Source organism: Callospermophilus lateralis, chromosome 10 (assembly GCF_048772815.1).
Source record: "Callospermophilus lateralis isolate mCalLat2 chromosome 10, mCalLat2.hap1, whole genome shotgun sequence".
Lineage (NCBI taxonomy): Eukaryota > Metazoa > Chordata > Mammalia > Rodentia > Sciuridae > Callospermophilus > Callospermophilus lateralis.
This window is the reverse complement of record NC_135314.1, coordinates 75,499,088-75,521,610: the sequence shown is the minus strand read 5'-3', so window position 1 is coordinate 75,521,610 and position 22,523 is coordinate 75,499,088. Positions and strand designations below refer to the sequence as shown.

General features: G+C 36.1%; 1 protein-coding gene across 2 annotated transcripts in view; it reads left to right on the top strand.

Annotated features, from left to right (window-relative positions):
• Nucleotides 1–22,523, top strand: part of Nxpe3 (neurexophilin and PC-esterase domain family member 3) — a 44,940-nt gene that overhangs the window by 13,406 nt on the left and 9,011 nt on the right. For both annotated transcript variants that reach the window (XM_076867470.2, XM_076867471.2), the window contains 2 exons: nt 12,992–13,746; nt 18,363–18,436. In XM_076867470.2, the coding sequence (XP_076723585.1) occupies nt 12,992–13,746; nt 18,363–18,436 (829 nt within the window). The remainder of the gene's footprint in view (nt 1–12,991; nt 13,747–18,362; nt 18,437–22,523) is intronic.

The window sequence follows — 22,523 nt, the reverse complement described above, 5'->3', positions numbered from 1 at the left end:
CACCAGGCTGATACTTAGGCATTTTGCAGAATCTGGTATCAGTGTAGTGTAGTTGAGGTTATAGCTATGCTTCTGCAACATGTTGGCTGTGTGACTTTGGAAAAGTCACTTAATTCTTTTGAGTCTGTTTCCTGATTTGCAGTTATAAAATGTTCTCCATCTTCCTAGAAAGCTAAAAAGGCACCAAACACAAATGCTGTAGGTGTACATAGGAAAACATCAAATCATTTTCAGATGCTAATACTGTGATGCTCATACCTGAGACTCATCATCTGGAAATGACTTAAGGCCTTAGTTTCCTAGAATTCACCATAAAACTGTCATTCCAGAGTTCAGGAGGAGCAAGTGATCTTTTCCCTTTCTTTAAGCATGTGGTTGCTTCTGGTATTTCTCCTATTTTTTTTTTTTTTTTGGTGTTATTTTAAAAATTGACACATAATATTATATATATTTATAGAGCACCTTGTGATATGAGATTTTATTTGATGAGTTGAGGCTTATCTTTGTTTCTTTTTATGTAATTTCTTGTCTTTCCATGTGTTTCACAATTTTTTTACTCTCTTGTTTTGAGCAACTTAATGTTGACTTGCCTTGGTGTATTGTCTTTAAGGTGTTGGAATCAAACCCAAGGCCTCATGCATACTACACAAGTGCTGTACCTCTGAGCTGAACCCCAACCTGGTGTAGTTTTAATATTTCTTTTACTTGAGGTTCAGAAGTTCTTGGGTTTGTGTTTATGGTAAATTTGGTAAATATTTGGCCATTATTTTTCTAAGAGAGAAGTCTTTATTTTTCATTTCACAAGAGAAGCTGGCTGAATTGGCTTCTTTTTGGTGATTACTCAGAGGACAAATCCCATATCTTTTCCCAACCCTTTAACTCTTTCTTTGCATCAAGTTGGAGGGGTGCAAGTTTATTAGTAGTAGCAGCAGCAGCATCGGAGGCGGCAGTGCTATAGATGCCTCAGGCTCGTGGCCATAGGTGTGGATGGGTCAGCCAAAATGATCTTGATCTTTTCAGTCAATGGAAAGATGTAATCAGTCTCTTTAGAGAAAGCCAGGACTCGCTTGTACCCACTGATGATTGAGTAGGGTACTGATGTCATAGGTAATCAGTATGTACACATACACTGGCAAAGCTGTACATACCCTCCAGGAAATGATAATGTAGTTTCTTCTGTTCAAACTCTTTGTGTTTGTAGATATTGCCATTGTTCTTGTCTCCTTGTAGACCAAAGGAGAAGAGGGAGATTTGTGGCTTTGCTGGCTACAAACTCTTAAATCAGCTGTCTGTCACTCAGGATTTCTATGGTATCTGTGGAGATTTTAGTGGTAATGCTTTAATCCTGAAAGAAGGAGATTGTTTGTGTCCCCTGCCAAATTCATGTGTTGAAGCTATAAATCTCAATTTGATGTGTCCTTTTGGTAGATAATTAGATTTAAAATTTATTGTGAGGGTGGAGCCCTTATGAGGGAATTAATGTCCTTATAAAGAAAAGACGTATGAACACACAGTGGCTGTCTGCAATCCAGGAAGAAGAACCTCACTAGAATTCGACATGCTTGTACCCCTATTTTAGACTTTCATTTTTTAGTACTAGGAGAAAATAAATGTCTGTTTAAACTACCTATTCTATGGTATTTTGCTAAAGCAGCCCAAGCTAAGACAGAGATCTTATGGCCCCAGACTAGTGACATTACATGGGCAATGGCAATAGCACAAGTGATAGCTGACACCTTGTTGGACAATAGCATATTTCTGATTTTGGTGAGGTCCTTCTTTGTGAATGCAAAGCCTACGTTAATTCATATTGAAGCAATAGTTTCTCCAGAACCAGATGGTTTTCCAGCTGCCCTTAGGTGGCCTTGAGCATAATGGTATTCTTGCCCCTCAGCACAGATTTCCTGTGGAGAGACATGCAAATCCGCTGCATCTCTAGTGTCTTTATTATCTGCTCCAACATTGAAGCATTTTGAATAATCATCTAAAAGTTGGATGATCTTAGGAGAGTAGTTGTACTTTTAAGGTTTGCTGTGCTTTCTTTCCCTGGGCATCATGGGCATCATGGGCATCATCAGAGATTGGCATATAGGATTCAAAGATGATGTCAGGTCAGATTCTTCAAGCATAAGGTAAGCCAAAGAGAGCAAAGAACCCTAATAATAGCAGCATATTAGCATGCAGTTGCAGGTGACTTTCATGGTTCTTATAAACTTTAATCCTGTCTGTCCCATTTATGCAATACCTGTACAATTGAAATTGAGCAACAGTTTGTGGTAACTTTGAAATAAATGTGTTTTTAGAGTTTTATTCTTTTGAGAAAAGTAATAGTTGAATTATTAGTGATAGTATTAATGATGAATTATGTATAAAAACTCTAGGTTATGATTTTCAACCTATATTAATGTAACTATGTCAATTTCAGTGAAATATTCACAGAATTGAAAACTTGGGATTTAATGGGTTAAACCTAGATTGGGGATTTGGTCTTTAAGTGACTCCTCTTGCACAAAAACTGGCCTCAGAGAAAAAATTCATTGCATTTCTCAAGAGTGCTACAGCCAGGAACCATCTTGAGAAGGGGATCAAGTATTAGTGACTAAACTAGGGATCAAAAAACATGAAACAGTCACAATTCAGGGTCCCTTTGGCTACTCTGCCACATTGTGGGGAAGATAGCCACATGAAACAGTTGTGGCTTGGGAGAGTATCTGACACCCTCTGAGAGATTTCAGCAGTGGGGAATGTGGGTAATAAACAGGGGAGTTGGGAGCATAGCAGTCTGTGCTCTTGCCCTCTGTGAGAAGCAAGACCCAGACAGTCATTTATGGTTTCACCTGGAGACCAGGTCTGAGGGCATTGAGACTGAGAATAGAAAATCTGGGGGTTCCTATGTGTCGTTTCCCCTACCCCGCCCCCAGCATGGAATTTGGTATTCTGATCCCCACCATACACCTGGGAAGGCATTTTAGGGCTATCCTATGAGTTGAACATTTGCCACACCCCAAGTGCACAGTCTAGAGACATCCATGCTGAATGTACATTTGTTTGGTGTAACCCACATATTAATGAAGTTTAGTTGGTGAGAAGGGCTGCTGTAGGCCAGATATTGGCTGCACAACCAGGCATGTAGACTTAGGACTTGGAAGTAAGCATGTGCCTGCCTGGTATGGTCCACATACCATTGAAACTTGGACAGTAGCAAGGAATTGCTATGGCTGTAATGGGAGTAGGGGCCATCTTTGTTACAGTCTGGTGAAGAACTTGTCTGCATTTTGCCCATGTTCTGAGACTTTGTGTGAGGGCGAATAAAGGTGATAGGCTAATTTATTTGACAGGGAAAATTTTATGGTAGCACAGCATTTAGGCAGTGGCATTTAACTATTGCTGGCTGCTTTTAGTTAGGTTTATAGTGAGAATTGGGAGCTAAAAAGGGAGTGGACGGATTTGAAAAACTTGGAATTTGGCCAGAAAAGAAGCTTGTGTAAAGTTGGGACCACAGAAGGTGTAGTTGCTGAAGAGATTAGTGCTATTAAAGAATCCTTGTACTTTGCATCTAAACAATGGGAACAATATCGTGAGGGCATTTTAGGATTTAGGAATTGTCTAGATCTCAACCTTTGCAGACTCAAGGGTATTAAATTATAAGACTTTTCTTTTTATGCCCCTATTCCTCCCTTTTGAAAAGGGACTGTTTACTTTGTGTCATTGTGTATCACATATATGTAACTTACTTCTGATTTTTATAGGGCAGCACAGCTAAAAGTTTGTCTTGAGACTCAGAGGAGACTTTGGACTTAGACTTTTGGGTAATGCTGAAACTGTTGAGACTTTGGGGGCTCTTAGAGATGGACTAAAGGAATTTTGCATTTTGATCTAGATATGAATTTTAGGAGGTCAGAGGTGGAATGTTGTGGTTTGGATATGAGGTATCCCCCAAAAATTCATGTGTGAGACCTGGCAGGAATTTTCAGAGGTAAAATAATTAGATTATGAGAGCTGTAACCTAATCAGTACATTAGTGCACTTGATAGGATTAATAATTTGAATGTATTGCTGGTTGGTATTGGAGGCAGGTGGCATGTGACTGGAGGAAGAGGGTCACAAGGAACATGCCTTGGGGATTTTATGTTTTGTCTCTGACTCCTCCTATTCTCTCTGTGTTTTCCTTCTCCTTGCCTTTCTGCCAGGATCTTCTTTCTCACCTTAGTCACAGAGCAATGGAATTGGTTGACTGTTGGCTGAGACCTCTGAAATTATGAGCCCAAAATACACTTTTCCTCCTCTAAGTGTTCTTATCGGGTATTTTGGTCACAACAATAAATGACTTAACACAATGGTGTGGCAGTAAATAGAATCAAGGACAAAATTCGTAATATCATGTTAGTAGATGCAGAAAAAGCCTTTGATAAAATTCAACATCCTTTCATGATAAAAGTTCCGAAAAAACTAGGTAGATAAGGATGATATTTCAGCAGCATAAAAGCTATGTGTGTTTGTATGATAGACCCATAGCCAACATTATACATCATGCTGATGGGAAAAGCTGGAAGCATTTCTTCCAAAATCAGGTACAAGAAAAGGGTGTCCTCTTTCACCACTCTTATTCTGAATAGTACTTGAAATTTTAGATACAGTTATCAGGCAGGAGAAATAAATAAAATGGATAAAATAGGAAAGGAAGAAATCAAATTATTCCTGTTTGTTTTAGTATAGAATCTAACTGATTCCATACTTAGAAAACCCTAAAGACTCCACCAAAAGATCCTTGGAACTGTTAAACAAAGTTAGCAAGGTAGAGGAAAGCAAAATTAACATCCAAAAATCAGTACAGCAAGAATGAATTTGCTAATAAAGAAATTAGGAAAACATTTACATTTATAATAGTTTCAAGAAACAAAGCCTTGGGCTGGGGCTTTTTCTTTAAGTTCACTGAATTTTCTTCTGAAATGTCTAATCTACTATTAATCCCATTTAGTGTATTTTTCATCCCAGAGGATTTATTTCTCTTCTCCTATCTCTCTGTTTCCTGTGGTGCTGAGGATTGAACCCAGGACCTCATGCACCTGAAGTTGTACCACTGATCTATACCTCAATCCTTGCCTTATTTCCCTTAATATTTTGTATTTATACACATCTCTATGTAGTATTCAATCTTTCCTCTTTTTTTTTAAATACATAGAATATGGCTATAATAACTCATTTAATGTCTTTGTCCTAGTAATATTTTTGTCAGCTGTGGGCTGATTTCATTTGATTGATTTTCACTTCCTTATAGGTTGTATTTTCTTCTTCACATTTTTGGTTGGATTTCAGATCTAGTTGAATGGTGAGTATTTTTGGTATTTCTATAAATAATCTTGAGCTTCATTCTGGGGTACTATAACTTATTTGGGAATAGCTTGTTGCCCACCCCCCCCCCCTTTTTGTTTTCTTTTTTCTTTTTGTTTTGGTGGTGCTGGGCATCTGTCTCAGGGCCTTGCACATGCTGAGCATGTACTCTGCTAGTGAACTGTATCTCCTACCCCTAGTTTGATTCTTTTGATTCTTGATTTTAGGATTGTTATTTGGGACCAGATCAGTATTTAAGAGTAATTCTTCTTCACTACTGATTTAAAACTTTGCTGAATACTCTATTCATATCGTTTGAATGCTGAGGTTTTCTAGTCTGGCTTATGGGAACAAGTTCTGTTCTGGCCTGGTATGATCTAAGGTTCTGTTCTCCCTTATATTTTTTTTGTGGGTTCTTTCCACAGCCTCTAGTAGTTTCCTTAAATATACTTATCAGTACTTTGCTGAATAGTCAAGCAGGATCTTTTTTAGATCTTGAACTCCTTTGTGTAGCTTTTACTTTGTCCTATAAATTTTGATTGCTTGGTCTTGTTAAGATTCAGCTCCATCTCTTTGACTTACTTAGTTCACCAGGCCGCACCAGGGTTCCCCTCATGTTCTGCATTCTGGAAACTCTCTAAAGGCAATATGCAAATGGCAATCACATGGTTAACTGTTTCTTTACTGCCTCTTAGGCATCACTGTCTTTTATTGTCCAAATCTAGTGTCTGGACAACCATCATTTCATTTATTTTGGTCTTTTTAAGAAAAGTTATTTCAGATGGGAGGATAAATTTGGACACTGTTTCTGTATCCTGGTTGGAAGTGGAAATCTGAGGGACTTGAATTTGAGAGTCAGGAAATAATATAAGAGCTGGAGAGGAAAAGGAAAGGATGGGATCTAGAGCACAGATAGAGCATATACCCAGATATACAACAAGGAATGCAAGTACTTTGTGAGTATTCTTGTTATTTTATTACTAATTATGTAGGAGGAGCCACATTCCTTCCTTCAACGTAAGAGAGAAAGATGACATGACAGATGCATTTGCAGAGTAGGACATTAAGAGAATTCCTGCTTGTGGAGCAGGTTGAAGGTGGAAAGGTGGAAGGAGGGTGGAGCCCAAGAGGTTTGTATTGGAACTTGAAAGAAGGGGTTGGAAGATGGAGCTGGCTCTCTAGGGCTACAAAGGGAAAAAAAATTTCAAGACTTTATGAGTGTATGGTACTCACCTGCATTGACTTTGTGTGTGTGCTTATTTCCACCATATCTAATGACCTGAGAATAAGAATGGAGAAAAAATATAGTTGTGTAAGTCTTGGGTGGATGAGAAGGAAGGTAAAGAGGGAGAGAGAGAGACTTCAGAGGGTAGGTCAGAGTCCCACATAATTAATGTTTTGCAGTCAGGAAGGAATGTTGGAAAATTCCCCTTCAGTACTGATGTAGTTCTCAGAAATTTCTGGATTGAATGCTAGTTAAAAGATCTAATTATCTGAATGAACACAGCCTTGAATAATAATGGACAAGGGAGGTGGCAATAATAACAGCAGTTCTGAAATTGAAAATAATAAATGGGTCTTTTAGTGGAGTAAGATAAAGCATTTTAACCTTGACTAAAGAGGTCATCTTGACCAGGATGAGAATATTATAATAAATTTTAAACTGTTCAGTTTATTATTGCAATGATAATTTATAAAGAAGCTTTGGGTGATGTAGAAAAGTTTTTTCAGAGCCTTGGAAGTTTCCATTTCTTAATTTGTTCTACATCCCTTGCTTCAACTCTTCTTGTGATTAGAGTGTCTGATCATTTTCTGAAAAAATACAGACTTCATTTTATTTATTTATTTATTTTAAAAAATATTTATTTTTTTTAGTTATAGATGTACACAATATCTTTTTTTTAATTTTTATGTGGTGCTGAAGATCGAACCCAGTGCCCCATGCATGCTAGGCAAACGCTCTACCTCTGAGCCACAACCCCAGCCCCAGGCTTTATTTTAATTAGGAGCATCACATAATATGAGAAGAAGGTGTATGTAGCAGCATCTAACAAAATATTGCAGGGAGTCTTGCTGTCTTTCATTACTCTGATAAGCTCTCATTGAGCATAGCCTCTAGCTTTCTTTTTGTCAGATTTATTAATATTTTAGATATGTATTATACTGCATATTAGGGCTTTTGGTGGGACTAGAATATTTCCTCAAAGATAGTAAGTTGGTAAGGGTAATTTTTCAGTCAGTTTTGTCTTTCCCTGTGCCACTGTATAAATGAGCAAATACTCCTTTAAAATGAGGCTTCTAATGAGATCCTTTCAAATGAAAATAGATGCATGTAAGTGTAAAATGTTACTATTCAGGCCTTTTATGTTCTTGGATTTTTCTGTTTTACTGAATTAAATCTATCATTTTTTTTTCCTGAAAGGACACATGGAAAATAATCTTACATGTCTGAAACTGCCCTTATTTTGCCCTTATGTATAATTGTTATTTGTATTTTATAATCCAGATTTGAACTGTATGCAATGTCCTTTTTCCTCAGAATCATGATAACTTTGTTTTCATTGTCTTCTAGTGTTGTAGAAGACAAGTCTAGTGCTGGTCTAATTTTTAAAAATTGGTATCATTGTTTTTCTTTCTGGACGCTTTTAGGATTTTCTCTCTATCAAATGTTTTCACTTTTTTATTGGTTGAATATTAATTATAAGAATGGTAGGTTTAATTATGGAATGTTTGTACATACCCCCAAACAAAATTGCCCAATACCTGCCCCATGCTCCCCTTTTACTACCCCTTGATCCTTTTTCCCCTATCCTAATGGATACCTTCTACTATCATAGAGTTCCTTTTTTCCCCTCTAGCTTCCACATATGAGAAAAAATATATATAATACTGTTTTCCTCTGAGTTTGACTTCTATCACTGAAAATTATGATCTATAGTTCCATTCCTTTTTCTACAAATGACATAATTTTATTTTTTGTTGTTCTTTTTAGTTACACATGATAGTAGAGTTTATTTTGACATATTTATACAAACATGAAATAATTTTGTTCTTTATGATTGAATAAAACCCCATAGTGTATGTCTCTCACATTTTCTTTTATCCATTCTTCTGTTAATGGACACCTAGACTGATTCTGTAACTTGGCTATTTTGAGTTATGCTGTGAAAACATGAGTCTGTGTGTGTGTGTGTGTGTGTGTGTGTGTGAGAGAGAGAGAGAGACAGAGAGAGAGAGAGAGAGAGAGAGAGAAAGAGAAAGAGAGATAGGGAGAGGCAGATACTTGGGACTGAACTCAGAAGCATTGTATCTCTGAGCTACATCTACCCAGCCTTATTTTTATTCTACTTTTTGAGACAGGGTCTTCCTAAGTTGCCCAGGCTGCCTCAAACTTGAGATATTTCTGCCTCAGCCTCCTGAATATCTAGGACTACAGGCATGTACAGATACTCTCCCCTATAATAGAAAGGACTAAGTCTTTTTTAAAAATATATGTGTTTTTGGACTGGAGTTGTAGCTCAGTGGTAGAGCACTTGCCTAGTATGCATGAGGCACTGGGTTCAATTCTCAGTTACACATATAAATAAATGAATAAAATAAAGGTCTATCAATAACTAAAAATATCTTTAAAAATATGTATTTTAAATTTTAATTGATGCAAATTGATACATAGTATTGTGCATAATTATGGACTAAAGTGTGACATTTCAATCCATCTATACAATGTGTCATCAGGTCAGGATAATTGGCATATTTGTCACCCCAGATATACATAATGTCTTTGTGTTGGGAACATTCAAAATCCCCTCTATCAGCTATTTTGAAATATTCAATTAATTGTTAATCATAGTTCTCTTACTCTGCTCTATAACATTGGAAGTTATTCTTCCCGTCCAATTGTACCCCTGTACTGATTGTCCATCCTCCCTATCCCTTCCTTCCCTGCACTCTTCACAGGCTCTAATAACTGCTATTCTGTTCTCTACTTCTTTGAGATCAACATTTTAGCTTCTACATGTAAGTGAGAATATGTGCTATGAGTCTTCTGTACCTGACTTATTTCATTTAACACAATATCCTTCATGCTCATCCATGTTACTGCAAATGATAGAGTTTCATTATTTTTTTCTAGCTGAATATTTCATTGTGTATATATGCCACATCCCCTTTATCCATTCATCCTTCTGTGGATGGATACCTATGCTTATTCTGTGTCTTTGCTGTTATGAACAGTGCTGCACATGATGTATATATTTCTCCTGCATATTAATTTCAGTCCCTTTGTCTATACACTCAGTAGTTAGTTATGTTGATGGATCATATGGCCATAAGTAGTTCTATTTCTAGTTCTTTAAGGAACCTACATTCTGTTTTCCATGTTGGCTGAACTAGTTTAAATTCCTACAAACAGAGTACAAGAGTTTCCCTGTCTGTATTCTTGCCAGTATTTGCTTTTTTTGGTAATAGGGAGGTGCATTATTGTGGTTTTGATTTGCATTTCCCTGATGATTAGTGATGTCAGGCATTTTTTTCCATATACTTTTTGGCCATTTTTATATCATCTTTTAAGAAATGACCTTTTCCATGTCATTCATCCATTTTTCAAAAAAAAAAAATCAGATTATTTTCTCTTTTGCTATTCACTTGTTTGAATTTCTTATATATTCTGAAAGTTAATCTCTTGTCAGGTAGTTGGTAAATATTTTTTCCCATTCTGCAGATTGTCTCTTTACTCTGTTGTTGTTTCCTTTACTGTGCAGAAGTTTTTTAGTTTGATGAAGTTTCACTTACAACAGACAGAGGTCTAAGCAGGAAGACCAAAATGAAGATTAAGGATTGTTTTTTAGGAGATATAAATTGTGCTCCTTAGGAAGCACTGGAGTCCTGTTAAGGCATTTTCTTGCATACTTGAGATAGAGCTTCCATGGTCATGGTGTATAATTCATTTTATACACTGTTGGATTCAATTTGCTAATTTTTTTAAAGATGTGTAAATTCATGAGAGATACTGGTCTGTCATTTTCTTGTAATGTCTGTGTGTAGGCCAGAGGAACACTGGCCTCATAGAACGAGTTAGCAAGTATTTCCTATTGTCTTTATATTCTGGAAGAGATCGTAGAAATTGAGTATAATTCTTCTTTAAACATTTTTAAGTAGTGATTCAATCTTTTAATATCTTTACTGTTTTTTATTTGCTGTCCTTTTTCTTTGTTCCTGCTTTGACTTTCACTTTTTTTTCTGCCTTTTTTTTCTGCGTTTTATATGATTCTGTTTTCTCTCCTTTTTTAGCTATCAATTGAATTTAATTTTTTTAGTGATTGTCCTAGATTTTGTAATATACAATCAGATTTCACTTTCAAGTAATACTATACCACCTCATAGATAGTATGATTACCTGTAACAAGACATTCTGTCAGATCACTTAAGAATAAGAAAAAATGGCTGGTGTGTGAGTGCATGCCTATAGATCCAACTCCTTTGGAGGCTGAAGCAGTAGAATTGCTTGAACCTAGGAGTTTGAGGCCACAGTTTTTAAAACCCCATCTCCAAAAAACAAAACAACAACAAAAACTGGCATTTTAATTTTGTGTTCAATTATCTCTTCTCTGATGTTCTTCCTTCCTTTATATAGATTCAAGTTTCTGACCTATATTTTCCCACTCCCTGAAGAACCTCTTTTAACATTTCTTCCAAGGCAAGTATACTGGCAACAACTTCCTTCAATTCAATTTTTGTTTATCTAAAAAAGTCTTTATTTCCCCTTCATTACTGAAGGATGATTTTTTATTTTTTATTTTTTTTAGTTGTCAGTGGATCTTTATTTATTTATTTATATGAGATGCTGAGAATCCAACTCAGTGCTCACACATGCTAGGCAAGTGCTCTACCAGTGAGCTACAGCCCCAGCCTCCCTGAAGGATGATTTGACAGGTTACAGAACTCTAGATGGATTTGTTTTTCCTTCTCAGTATTTTAAACATTTCATTTCCCCTCTATTCTTGCTTGCTTAGTTTTTGAGGAGAAGTTGGGGTGTAATTCTTACCTTTATCTCTTTGTAATTAAGATAATTTTTTTTCTTTTGGCTTCTTAAACATTTTTTTTAAAATTTATTTATTTATTTTTTAGTTTTTGGCCGACACAACATCTTTGTTTGTATGTAGTGCTGAGGATCGAACCCGGGCCTCCTGCATGCCAGGCGAGCGCGCTATCGCTTGAGCCACATCCTCAGCCCCTAGCATTTTGAAATTTATTTTTAATTTTCTGCAGTTCAAGTATGATAGGCCTACATATAGTTTTATGGGCAGTTACCCTGCGTGTTGCTTTTCAAACTTCCTGTGTCTGTGGCTTGGTGTCTGTCATTAATTTGGGGGAGAATTCTTAGTCTTTATTGCTTCAGCTATTTCTTCTGTTCCTTCCTTTTTCTTCTGGTGCTCTCATTATGCTTATGTTATACCTTTTATAGTTGTCCCACAGCTCTTGGTTATTCTTTCAGTCTTTTTTCTGTTTTTAGTTTTGGAGATTTCTATTGAAAGATCCTTAAGCTTAGGAACTTCTTCCTTAATTGTGTCCAGTTTACTAATGAATCCACCAAAAGCATTTTTCATTTCTCTTATGGTATTTTTCATTTCTAGCATCTCTTTTTTGATTCTTTGTTAGCATTCTCATCTCTTTGCTTTCAGTGCTTATCTGTGTTCACCTGTGGTCTACTTTTTCCATTAGCATTATTAACATAGCAACATAGTTTTATGTTAAAGTTAATTTTTATTTTTATTTTTCATGGTGGTGGGGATGGAACCTAGGTCCTCACAGTGCTATACAGGCACTCTTCGCTGAACTACATTCTTAGTTGTTTCAAATTTCCAGTCTGATAATTCTAATGTTTCTGCCATATCTGAATTTGGTTCTGATGCTTACTCTGTGTCTTCAAACTCTGTTTTTTGCCTTTTAGTTTGCCTTGTAATTTTGTTTTTTGATGGAAAACTGGCATAATGTACAAGATGAAAGGAATTCCAGTAAACAAGAGTTTAGAGGTGTGGTAGTAAGGTGTGTGGGGGGAGGGTATGCATTCTGTTACTGTCATTAGGTCTCAATCTTTGAGTGTATATACCCTTTGGCTTTGAACTTTGCTAGTTTTCTTGGTTTTTCCTAGTAGGCTGGAGTTGTTTTTTTTCCCCCTCCTTCCAGGTAGGTTAGGCTTTGATAAAACCCCAACAGGGTAGGATCTGGTAAAATAATTACTGTTGAGGATGGGCTTTCTTAAGTACACAATAAGGGGGTAAGTTCTGGGGATTGATATTGGCCAAATTATGTAGTATGCATGTACGAATATGTAAGAACAAATCCCACCATTATGTTCGACTGTAACATACCAATAAAAAAAATTGAGGGAAAAGAATAATTCACTCTAAGAACCTGGTGAATTCCTCTGGGTAAAATTTGCTAAAGTGTAGAGACCCATCTATGAATTCATTTCTCACACTGACTTTATTGTGTAAAGTAAGATAGTAAGACAGCCCTGTAAAACTTGTGAGCTATGGTTTTTAAAGCAGTGTCATCTTGGTTGATTTTATGCAAATTTAAACTGAAGCAGAGATTTATTTGACTAATATTCAGATATTTAGTGTAGTAGTGATTTCTGTTTTTGTGTCTTTCTCTTTAGTACTTGGACCATGAGACTGTTTCAGCCACATTCATTGACAGCAGCGGGCAAATTGTTTTATCCCAGGCTACAGGCATTAGCCGAAATCCCTACTGTGGCTATGAACACCAGACTCTCTCCCGTCAAGAACGTTTGGAGGAGGACTCCTTGCTGGCCACCTTACAGGGGCAGGTACCTAATGTGGGCTTAGTCCCCTTTGTGAAGAGCACCGACCCTTCTTCTAGCTACTTTGTCATCTTGAACTCCGCAGCCTTCTTCAGGGTGGGAAGCCAACTGGAGGTACTGGTTCATGTGCAGGATTTTCAAAGAAAGCCCAAGAAGTATGGTGGAGACTACTTGCAGGCCAAAATCCACTCCCCCAAGCTTCAGGCAGGGGCTGTGGGCAGAGTAGTAGACTATAAGAATGGGTTTTATAAGGTTTTTTTTACTTTGCTCTGGCCAGGCAAAGTTAAAGTGTCCATATCTCTGGTTCACCCAAGTGAAGGGATCAGAGTTCTTCAGCACCTACAGGAAGAAAAGCCAGACAGAGTCTATTTCAAGAGCCTGTTCCGTTCAGGAAGGATTTCTGAAACCACTGAGTGCAATGTATGTCTTCCTGGGAGTCTGCCCCTGTGTAACTTTACAGATCTCTACACTGGAGAGCCTTGGTTCTGCTTCAAACCAAAGAAACTCCCTTGCAGCAGCAGAATTAATCATTTCAAAGGTGGATATCTCAAGGGTCTTCTAACTGCTACAGAGAGTGCTTTCTTCCAGAGGTATGTGCTCCTTGGTAATTTAAGAGTTCTTTTTTACTGCCCTAGTCACATTTAGGAGACTTTGTTGTTTTGAGCATATATTCCTTATCTTGCTGAGCTTGATCCAATTCAGGAGAAGTAGTGAATAAGAAAAATACAAATTTGTATTTATTTATTTATTTAGTCATTCATTCATTTGTTTATTTATTTTGGGGTACAGGGGATTGAACCCAGAGATGTTTAACCACTGAGCCACATCCCCAGCCTTGTTTTATACTTTATTTAGAAATAGTTGCTTAGGGGCTCACTAAGTTGCTGAGGTTGGCTTTGAACTCATGATCCTCCTACCTCAGCCTCTTAAGCCACTGGGATTATAGGCATTCGCCACCATGCCTGGCACAAATTTGTATTTGTAATTAGTATGCCCTACTACCCCAGCACTAGGGATTGATCCCAGGGCCTTGCACATGCTAGACAAGCACTCTACCACTGATCTTCACTCCCAGCCCTTTTTACTTGGTTTTGAAACAGCGTTTCACTAAGTTGCCCAGACTAGGCTTGAACTTGCAATCCATCTGCCTCAACCTCCCAAGTAGTTGGGATTTTATAGGCATGTGCTACAATACCTGGTTTAATTAGTATTTTAATTAGTTCTTCTCCAAGCTCAAATTAATCTTTTATTCTTGAATTGTTGGTCTTTCCCTGTTGTATTTTACTTAGAACTACACATCATATTAGTGACTTTAGAGACAAGGTCACTTATTCACAGAAGAGATTTTCAAAATCATCTGAGAACAGGGCTTCTAGTGGTATCTAGTGGATAGGTTATTGTTTTAGCTTTCTGGTGTCAAACTGAAAACAGCTTTTAAAAAGTGACATAATATTAGTTTTCAAGAAACATTTGTTGATGAATAGAAAAGTATACATATGGCAAAATTACTGGGTTACAAGGCATACCACAGCAAACCATGTATTTTTTAAGTTAGCAATCATTGAAATTTATTGCACTATTTTGTTCAAGTTCCTCTTTTGAATGTAAAGCATAAAAAAATTAGCACAACAGTCAATGTGTGGAGTAATGGGCAGAATGTAATGTATGGAAACAGTAAAAATTGTAATTTATGTTTTCTTTAACGTTCCTTACATTTCTGAATAAACGAACATTCCTAATAACTTCTAGTATTCTCCTGCATAGTAGAGTAACTATGATTGACAACAATTAATTGAATATTTGAAAATAACTTGCAGAGAGGATTTTGAATGTTTCTAACACAAATGTCTGAGATGACATGCCCTTTACTCTGATCTGATCATTACACATTGCATACATGTATTGAAAAGACACAGTGTACTCTGTACGTATGTACAATTGATATGTGTCAGTTAAAAATAAAAAAAAAATTAAAAAAAAGTAACATGTTATAAATTATTTGGTAGAAAGTATAACTTTTTAAACTTTTTAATGAAGTCTGTACTTTTTAAACTTTGCCTGGTAGAGAGTTATTTTTGTTTAATACGTCTGGGCATCCCCCAGATTGCATATTTTATGTCTACTCTACATGGTGGAGGAAAAGTTGTTGTCATAAAGCTCCTGAAATCAAACCCTCCGCTTCCACTGAAGTTTGCTATAGGTCCTGGCAGTGTAAGTCTAGTGGAGTCTTGCCATGCATACACGGGGCCAGCAGAGGGAGCCGGACTTAACTATATTTGCTGTACTGTTCTTGAGAAGACTAGGTATAGCTTAGCACAGAGTAAAAACGACACACACTCATACACACACACACACACACACTCACATATCCTAAAGAAAGGAAAAAAACAACAACAACAAAAAAACAGTTTTATTTTTAATCCTACATTCAGATCTCAGACTTTATCAATGACTGTTATCAGATTATTTTATTTCTGTGCACTGTTTTGGGCCTATATGTGAAGACTACCCACCTATCCCTTTTGTTTTTATTTTTTTTTATTTTCATTTTTTTTATAGAGAGAATTTTTAATACTTATTTTTTAGTTTTCGGCGGACACAACATCTTTGTTTGTATGTGGTGCTGAGGATCGAACCCAGATTGCACGCATGCCAAGCGAGTGCGCTACCCCTTGAACCACATCCCCAGCCCCACCCATCCCTTTTAGAGTTGTGTTGTCAATCCACTTGGTGGCTTAGCAAAAAAAAAGAAACACAGTTTATAATTACTCAATTTCTGTGTGGAAAATAGTGTGTGTGTGGGGGGGAAGCTAGAGAATTAGTGATAATCTTTAAAATATTCCTGATACTAAGTTTTACAATCAAAAGCACCTGTTGTTAATCTAGAAGAATAATGTCTTTGTAATCCTGCATTTATTTGCATGTCCTGGGTGAAGATGGCTGATGGCCTATTGTAGAATCATTACAAAATTCTCCTTATCTGGAGGTTTGCTGAAAAAACAATGTTTGAGGTGGCATACATCTTTGGAAACCAAACATTTGCAGAGTCCTGATAATTAATATTCCTATCTTTTCCTGTGATAAAGTTCTGCAATATTACATCAGATTGTCTAAAAAGAAAAAGATTGAAATTGATCTTTGGAGAAATTTTAGGGTGTGCTATTTGAGCTTATTTGGCCTGAGTATGTTGAATTAATACCTGTATGTACCTCTTTTCCTTGGTGGCTTCTAACCTTGCTTAAGTTAGAAGGAATTAAGAAGGTTATTTTTGGTATTTGACACCCTAAGTAACAGATGGACAGTTAAATCAAGGTAATCTTTGTTCTTTACCTTTAAGGGGGAAAAATGTGTTTGTCTTGGAAAGATAGAAGTACTTTCCTTAAAAGATCCTGTTAATGTAAGGGAAGGCCTTTTGAAAGAATGAGCTTATCACCTGAAAAGTTTCCCTTTTAATTTAGCACTGTTTTTATTTTTTTCTAACTTTGTGTTAAAAAAATTCATGTCTTCAGAAACATTTTTAAGATTAATAACAATGAACACCCATATAGCTTTTTCCTAGAGTCACCATTGTTAATGTTTTGCTGCATTTGCTTTATCTTTCTGTGTGTGTGTGTGTGTGTGTGTGTGTGTGTGTGTGTCTATGTGTGATTTTTGCCCCTGGATCGTTTGAGAATAAATTAGTCATTATGGAACTGTACCCATAAATATGAATCTAAAAATGTGGACTTTAATGTATCACCATAACATAGTCATCATAAGGGAGACTTGTATGATTGATACAATATTATTATCTAATATTCAATCCATATTCAAGTTTTCCAGTCATCCTAGTAATATCCTTTGTAGTCATTTATTTGAGCTAATCTAATCTATGATCACACAGTGTATTTATTTATCTCTTTAATCCAGGAAATCTGTTTAGTCTATTTTGTTTTTTTATGACATGATAGTTTAAATATTGCTGTTTTGTAGAATGTCCTTTACTTTGGATTTGCTTTATTGTTTCAAAATGACTAGATTCAGGTTAAATATTTTTGCAGGGAAACTAGAGAGGAAATTTTCCTACAGATATTTTTATGGGGAAAATTATGTAATTGTTATATGATAATACTCAAAGCTTATGAAAGTAGTTTATTTGGACTCTTTTAAAAGTCATGTTCTCCTTAAGTATCACTTATCTCTAATGAATCCAGCCCTGTATACATTCTTCATTACTTGTTTTTTTTTTTTGTCTTTTTTTTCTCATTAGAATGTCAGTCCATTAAGAAAGAGATTCTGTGTGTGTGTGTGTGTGTGTGTGTGTGTGTGTGTGTACTATGATAGCTCCTGGCATCTAGGACAGTGCCTGGCACATAATAGAAGCTTCAAAATTATTTGTTGAATGAACAAACACATCTGTTCTGAAATTGATGAAACAATTATAAAAAAAAAAAAACAATGACTGAACATTCCTACATCAAGAGTTTAGAAATTTATTTCATTTTTTATTTGTTTTTGATCTAAGTATAATAGACTTGATTTTTGTGGCTCAGTATCTACAATAGCTGTATTGGGTTTTTAGTATTCTGATATTCACTCTTTCTCAGTTTTTCATGCAGCCATTCAAAAAAAGTCTGAGCATGGATTCTAGCCTGAGCTAAGTGCAGAAGTCACAAGGGGGAATGAGGCGCCATTCATGTCTTTGAGGAATATGTATTTTAGTAAGGGCCACAGGCACTTGAGAGTCATAGTAATGATGAATAAAGTACTGCATCAGTACATATCTGGGGGCAAGTGTCCTCAGTGGGACTCATCTCAGATCTGGCAAAGCCAAAGGAATCTGACATGCTACAGAGACACACAGCCTGATAACTAGGTAGTTACCAATTAGACATTCTTGTTATTGTGAGCTATTCTGAGTACCAGAAGAATAAGTAATGTAAGCCAGAACTTGTCATTTTGGATTTTGCATTCTTAGGACTGGCCAAGAATATGCAGTGTGGTGAAAACTTACTATGTTAACTTCCTCCTCACTTTATATACACATATAACGTGCTTATTACAAAAGACCTGGTTTGTCAGTTATTCATATTGTTGGTTAACACATTTTACCATAATAAGGCACTGTGAAATCATATCCATTGTTTTGCTATGTGCAGATAAAGATGCATACCCGAAAATAAATGCCTCTGAATCTAAGCTTGTGCTTTTTTTATTCCTTTTAAAGTGGTGTCAATATCAAAATGCCAATCAATTCCAGTGGACCTGATTGGGTGACTGTGGTTCCCAGGAGGATAAAAGGTAAAAAAAAAAAAAAAAAGGAGTTTGATGATTTATTGTTTTTCTTGCTAAATGGGTTGAAGCTCTGTCATTTCAATGATGTTATAAATTTTTTTTTGTCACTTTAATGTGCCTGGTTACTTCTGGCACAACTGAAAATATTAAAAACTGATTTTAAAAACATTAGCTAAATCTAATGTGATTAATTCTGGGTTTTTCTATTTATGTTTATATGAAAATTATATTTTCTCATCATCCCTTCCCTTCTGTTTGTTGAATGAACAAACACATCTGAGCCCATAGTTCAGTATAGTAGCTACTAACTTCATGAAGCTATGTAAGTTTAGATTAATTAAAATTAAATAAACATTCAGTTCTTTAGTCACACATACTTGAGAGTGATCATGTTTTAACAGCATTTAATATAGAATTTATACACAATTACAAAAAGTTCTGTTGGATATTGTTATACTAGAGATACTCAAGGAATGTGTAAAATTGGCTTGCAATTTTTATTGGTTCTTTTTAGCTATAGCTGACAACAGAATTTATTTAGACATAAAAGAATGGAATATAATTTGTTCTAATTTAGCCCCCAGTACTTCCTGATCCCTTCTGTTTCTCCTACCTCCTGTTCCCTTTTCTCTACTCTACTGATCTTTCTACTATTTACTTTTTTAAAAAATTAATGTCTTGTGGGTATACTTGATGGTGAGATTCACTGTGGTATATTCATGTATGTACATAGGAAAGTTAGGTCAAATTCATTCTACTGTCTTTCCCTTCCCTTTATTCCCTTTTGTCTACTCCAATAATCTTTCTTCTATTCTTTTTTTTTAATCCCCTGTCTCCTTATTTTGAATTAGCTTCCACATATCAGAGAAAACATTTGGTGTTTGACTTTTTGGGTCTGGCTTCTTTCACTTAGATTGTTAGTCTCCAGTTCATCCATTTACTGGTAAATCTGTGTTTAACTTTCCAGGTCATTCTGATGCATTGATGTAGGATATTAATAGTAAAAGGATAAAATTCAGAGGAATGTGTTATGATTTTGCAGAATAGATATAGCTAGTTATAATGACTTTTAGAAAGGATGAACATTATTAAGGAGATTTACACAGATGGTGGGCAAGATCCTTTTAGTTGTTGAAAACATATTAATATTATCCCACACAGTAGATGTAAAGCCTTTTGCCTTAGGGGTGAGGTATATAATACACATGGACCAAGCATGGGCAGTTAGCCATACCTTGTGCGGTTGTGGGGAATTAATGAAAAGCAAGAACCATCTCAGTAGGGCAGCCTGAATTCTGTTCGTTCAGATTTGTTTCCATGCATAAACAAACCCAGTACAGCCAGATTTGTAGATTTTTTTTTCCACAAAACCCCAGAAATGTTAATTTAAAAAATGTGATATTTCCAGATCTTACAGCATTAGCATCCAATTCAGAACTCTCAAAATAGCATGGGGGCTAAATAAAATTAGTCTGTGGCGGCGATATAGGCAAGGAACTGCCGGTTGTCTCTCTAGTCTCCACTGTTGTGTGTCATAAGAAATCTCAATCTTTTCCTAACGAAGAGCTACATTTGATTTACTTGAGCCAGATGGATCACTAGTTTTAAAAGGTACATATGAGAAACATCATTAATAGAAATACTTATCAATCTTGATCTCAGCCCATGGCCAAGATGTCAGTAGACAAGATGCCTCTCAACACTCCCATGTTTGACATCCTCAGGAGGCCCTGTCCCAACACCAAATTTACTCTTCTTTTCCACAACCCTGTCTGGCATGCCCACCTTTGATGTCTTAGGTGTTCTTGGAATGGTTAGTAGAAGGAGCTTTTATGTTTACTCCACCTGACAGATCTTAAAGATCAGCCAGGAAGTGGTGTGGTATGTGATATACTATTCTACTTAGAGGGAAGGCAGACTCTGTAACTAGTGAGGCTTTTGATGGATTTTTAGAGGAATAAAGTAACCCTAAATCAGTAGGAGCAGAGTAGGCTGGCTTTCATTGAGAAAAGCATCTTGTACCAGATAGGTAATTAGAAAGAAAGAGAAGGCCAGGTGCTTTGCTTTATGTAGGATCAAAGGAACTCAGCTTAGCAGTACTTCATTGAAATTCACCTTAGTGACCCACAGAGGGCACTCAAAGACCTTAAATAAGAGTTCATATTTTTCCTCCTATGCCAACATTTTGTTTCTGCTTCAATTTTCACCCATTAATTTTAGCACCCATTAGCTTTTATCATTGGTGGTTATTTCTGTGGCAATCTAGTGATAACAATCTAATAATGATATCACTCATTCCTTCAACACTTGTAGCTGAAATTCTTTTGTAAAGAGTATTATCCCTTTCCCCACATTTATTTATATCAGTATGGACTCATCATAATTTCATATTTGAGTTATAATCTAGCTTAATTGCTTTCTCTCAAATTGTTACAGATTTGAAACCTTGTCAATTGGAATCGTTCCAGGAATTTTCTCTACCTTTGACATGTTTTCATTCAATGGAGCACTTTCTTACTCTCTAGCACCACCAGTTACTCTAGCCTCCTTTTTTTTTTTTTTTTTTTTTTTGCCCTATCCCTGGATGTGTTCATCATCTTCACATCTTTATCATTTCACTTACAAAACCTATATTTTGGAGTTTGCTCTCTATGAAATTTTATTATTTTTGTTTTAGCTAATTAACTTCCTATAAGGTAAAATTATTCCAACATTCCTATTTTGAGTCTAGTGGATTTCTTGAGACTGCTTAATGAATGGATATAATTGTAGTCAAGAACAAAGAAAGAGTTTTTAATAAGAGTAGGCTAGCTTATCAAGGCCAAGTGTTTGGTTTCTGACAGGCTTTTTCAGTGTCATAATTACTGTTGAACTTTCATTAGCATTGTATTGTGGTCCCCAGACTATCATAACTAAAGGACTTGGCAACCTTGATGGATCCCAACCTCATCAGAAACTTGAGCTCATGTTTTTTTAGGGGATGAGGGTCGGGGTGGGGTAGGGGATGCTTACCTATTCTACTGAGATATAATACCCAAATTTCCACCCTTAATTCACATTGTATCCCTCTTGTCCAGGTCTTTCTAGATGGTTTAGGAAAATTTATCTTACTGCCTCCCCCTTCATTTGTCCCATTTTTTTGGCCCAGATAGCCCTCCTTATGGTTAACAATGGCATGGGATTACACCCTCTGGAGGAAAATGTTAACTATGGGCTTTCAAGAGAAGCCAGGCCATTTTAGAGATGACTAGACATTATTTGCAAATCAAAGATAAACCTGATTTTGTACAAATATCTTCATATCGCCTTTACAACCACCTTGGCGTCAACATTTCCTCTTACCAGCAATATTCAATATAACTAACCACTAAATTGAGTAATAAATCTTTATTTTTATTTAATCTTATTCCAAATTAATATCATATTAGGGGTTATATTATCAGTTTAAGATACTTTCATATCTTAGTTACCTTATGTGAAAATGCATTGAATTTAACAACTCTGACCCTTTGAAATCAGTCAGGTAATATTTTTGAAACAACTGACCATAAGGGGGCAGTACAGTCATGTACATTTCACCTTAAAAAATACAGTTCTTAAAGAATGGATGTCAGATTCAGTAATTGATTTGCTTTGCTTGATTTAACTCTAGTAGTAATTGTAATTGAAATGTTAATTTTTCCTGTGTGATATATACATTTGTTTTTAACATGTATTTGACAGAAAATAGTCAAATTACCAAATTAAAAATTTAACTTCAAAACCACTTTTAATTTTCTCTAGTAAATGTTTTCTGTGGACCTGGGTGTTTTCACTGTAGCTCTCTAGCTCTGCAATTTTGATGTACTGATGAAACGAGGGAGCTTGGGCAAGGTGTAGTTACATGGTAAAGCCACCGTTGACAACATGTTGAAAGATTCTTTGATTTTTTTGTTTTTGAGATGGGGTCTTGTTCTGGTATCCAGGCTATCCTTGAATTCCTGGCCTCAGGATCCTCCTGCCTTAACCTCCTGAGTAGCTGGGGACTAGAGGTACTATCTGACTTGAGAAATTTTTTTAATAAGTTGAATAAATATTTATTCATCACCCTTCC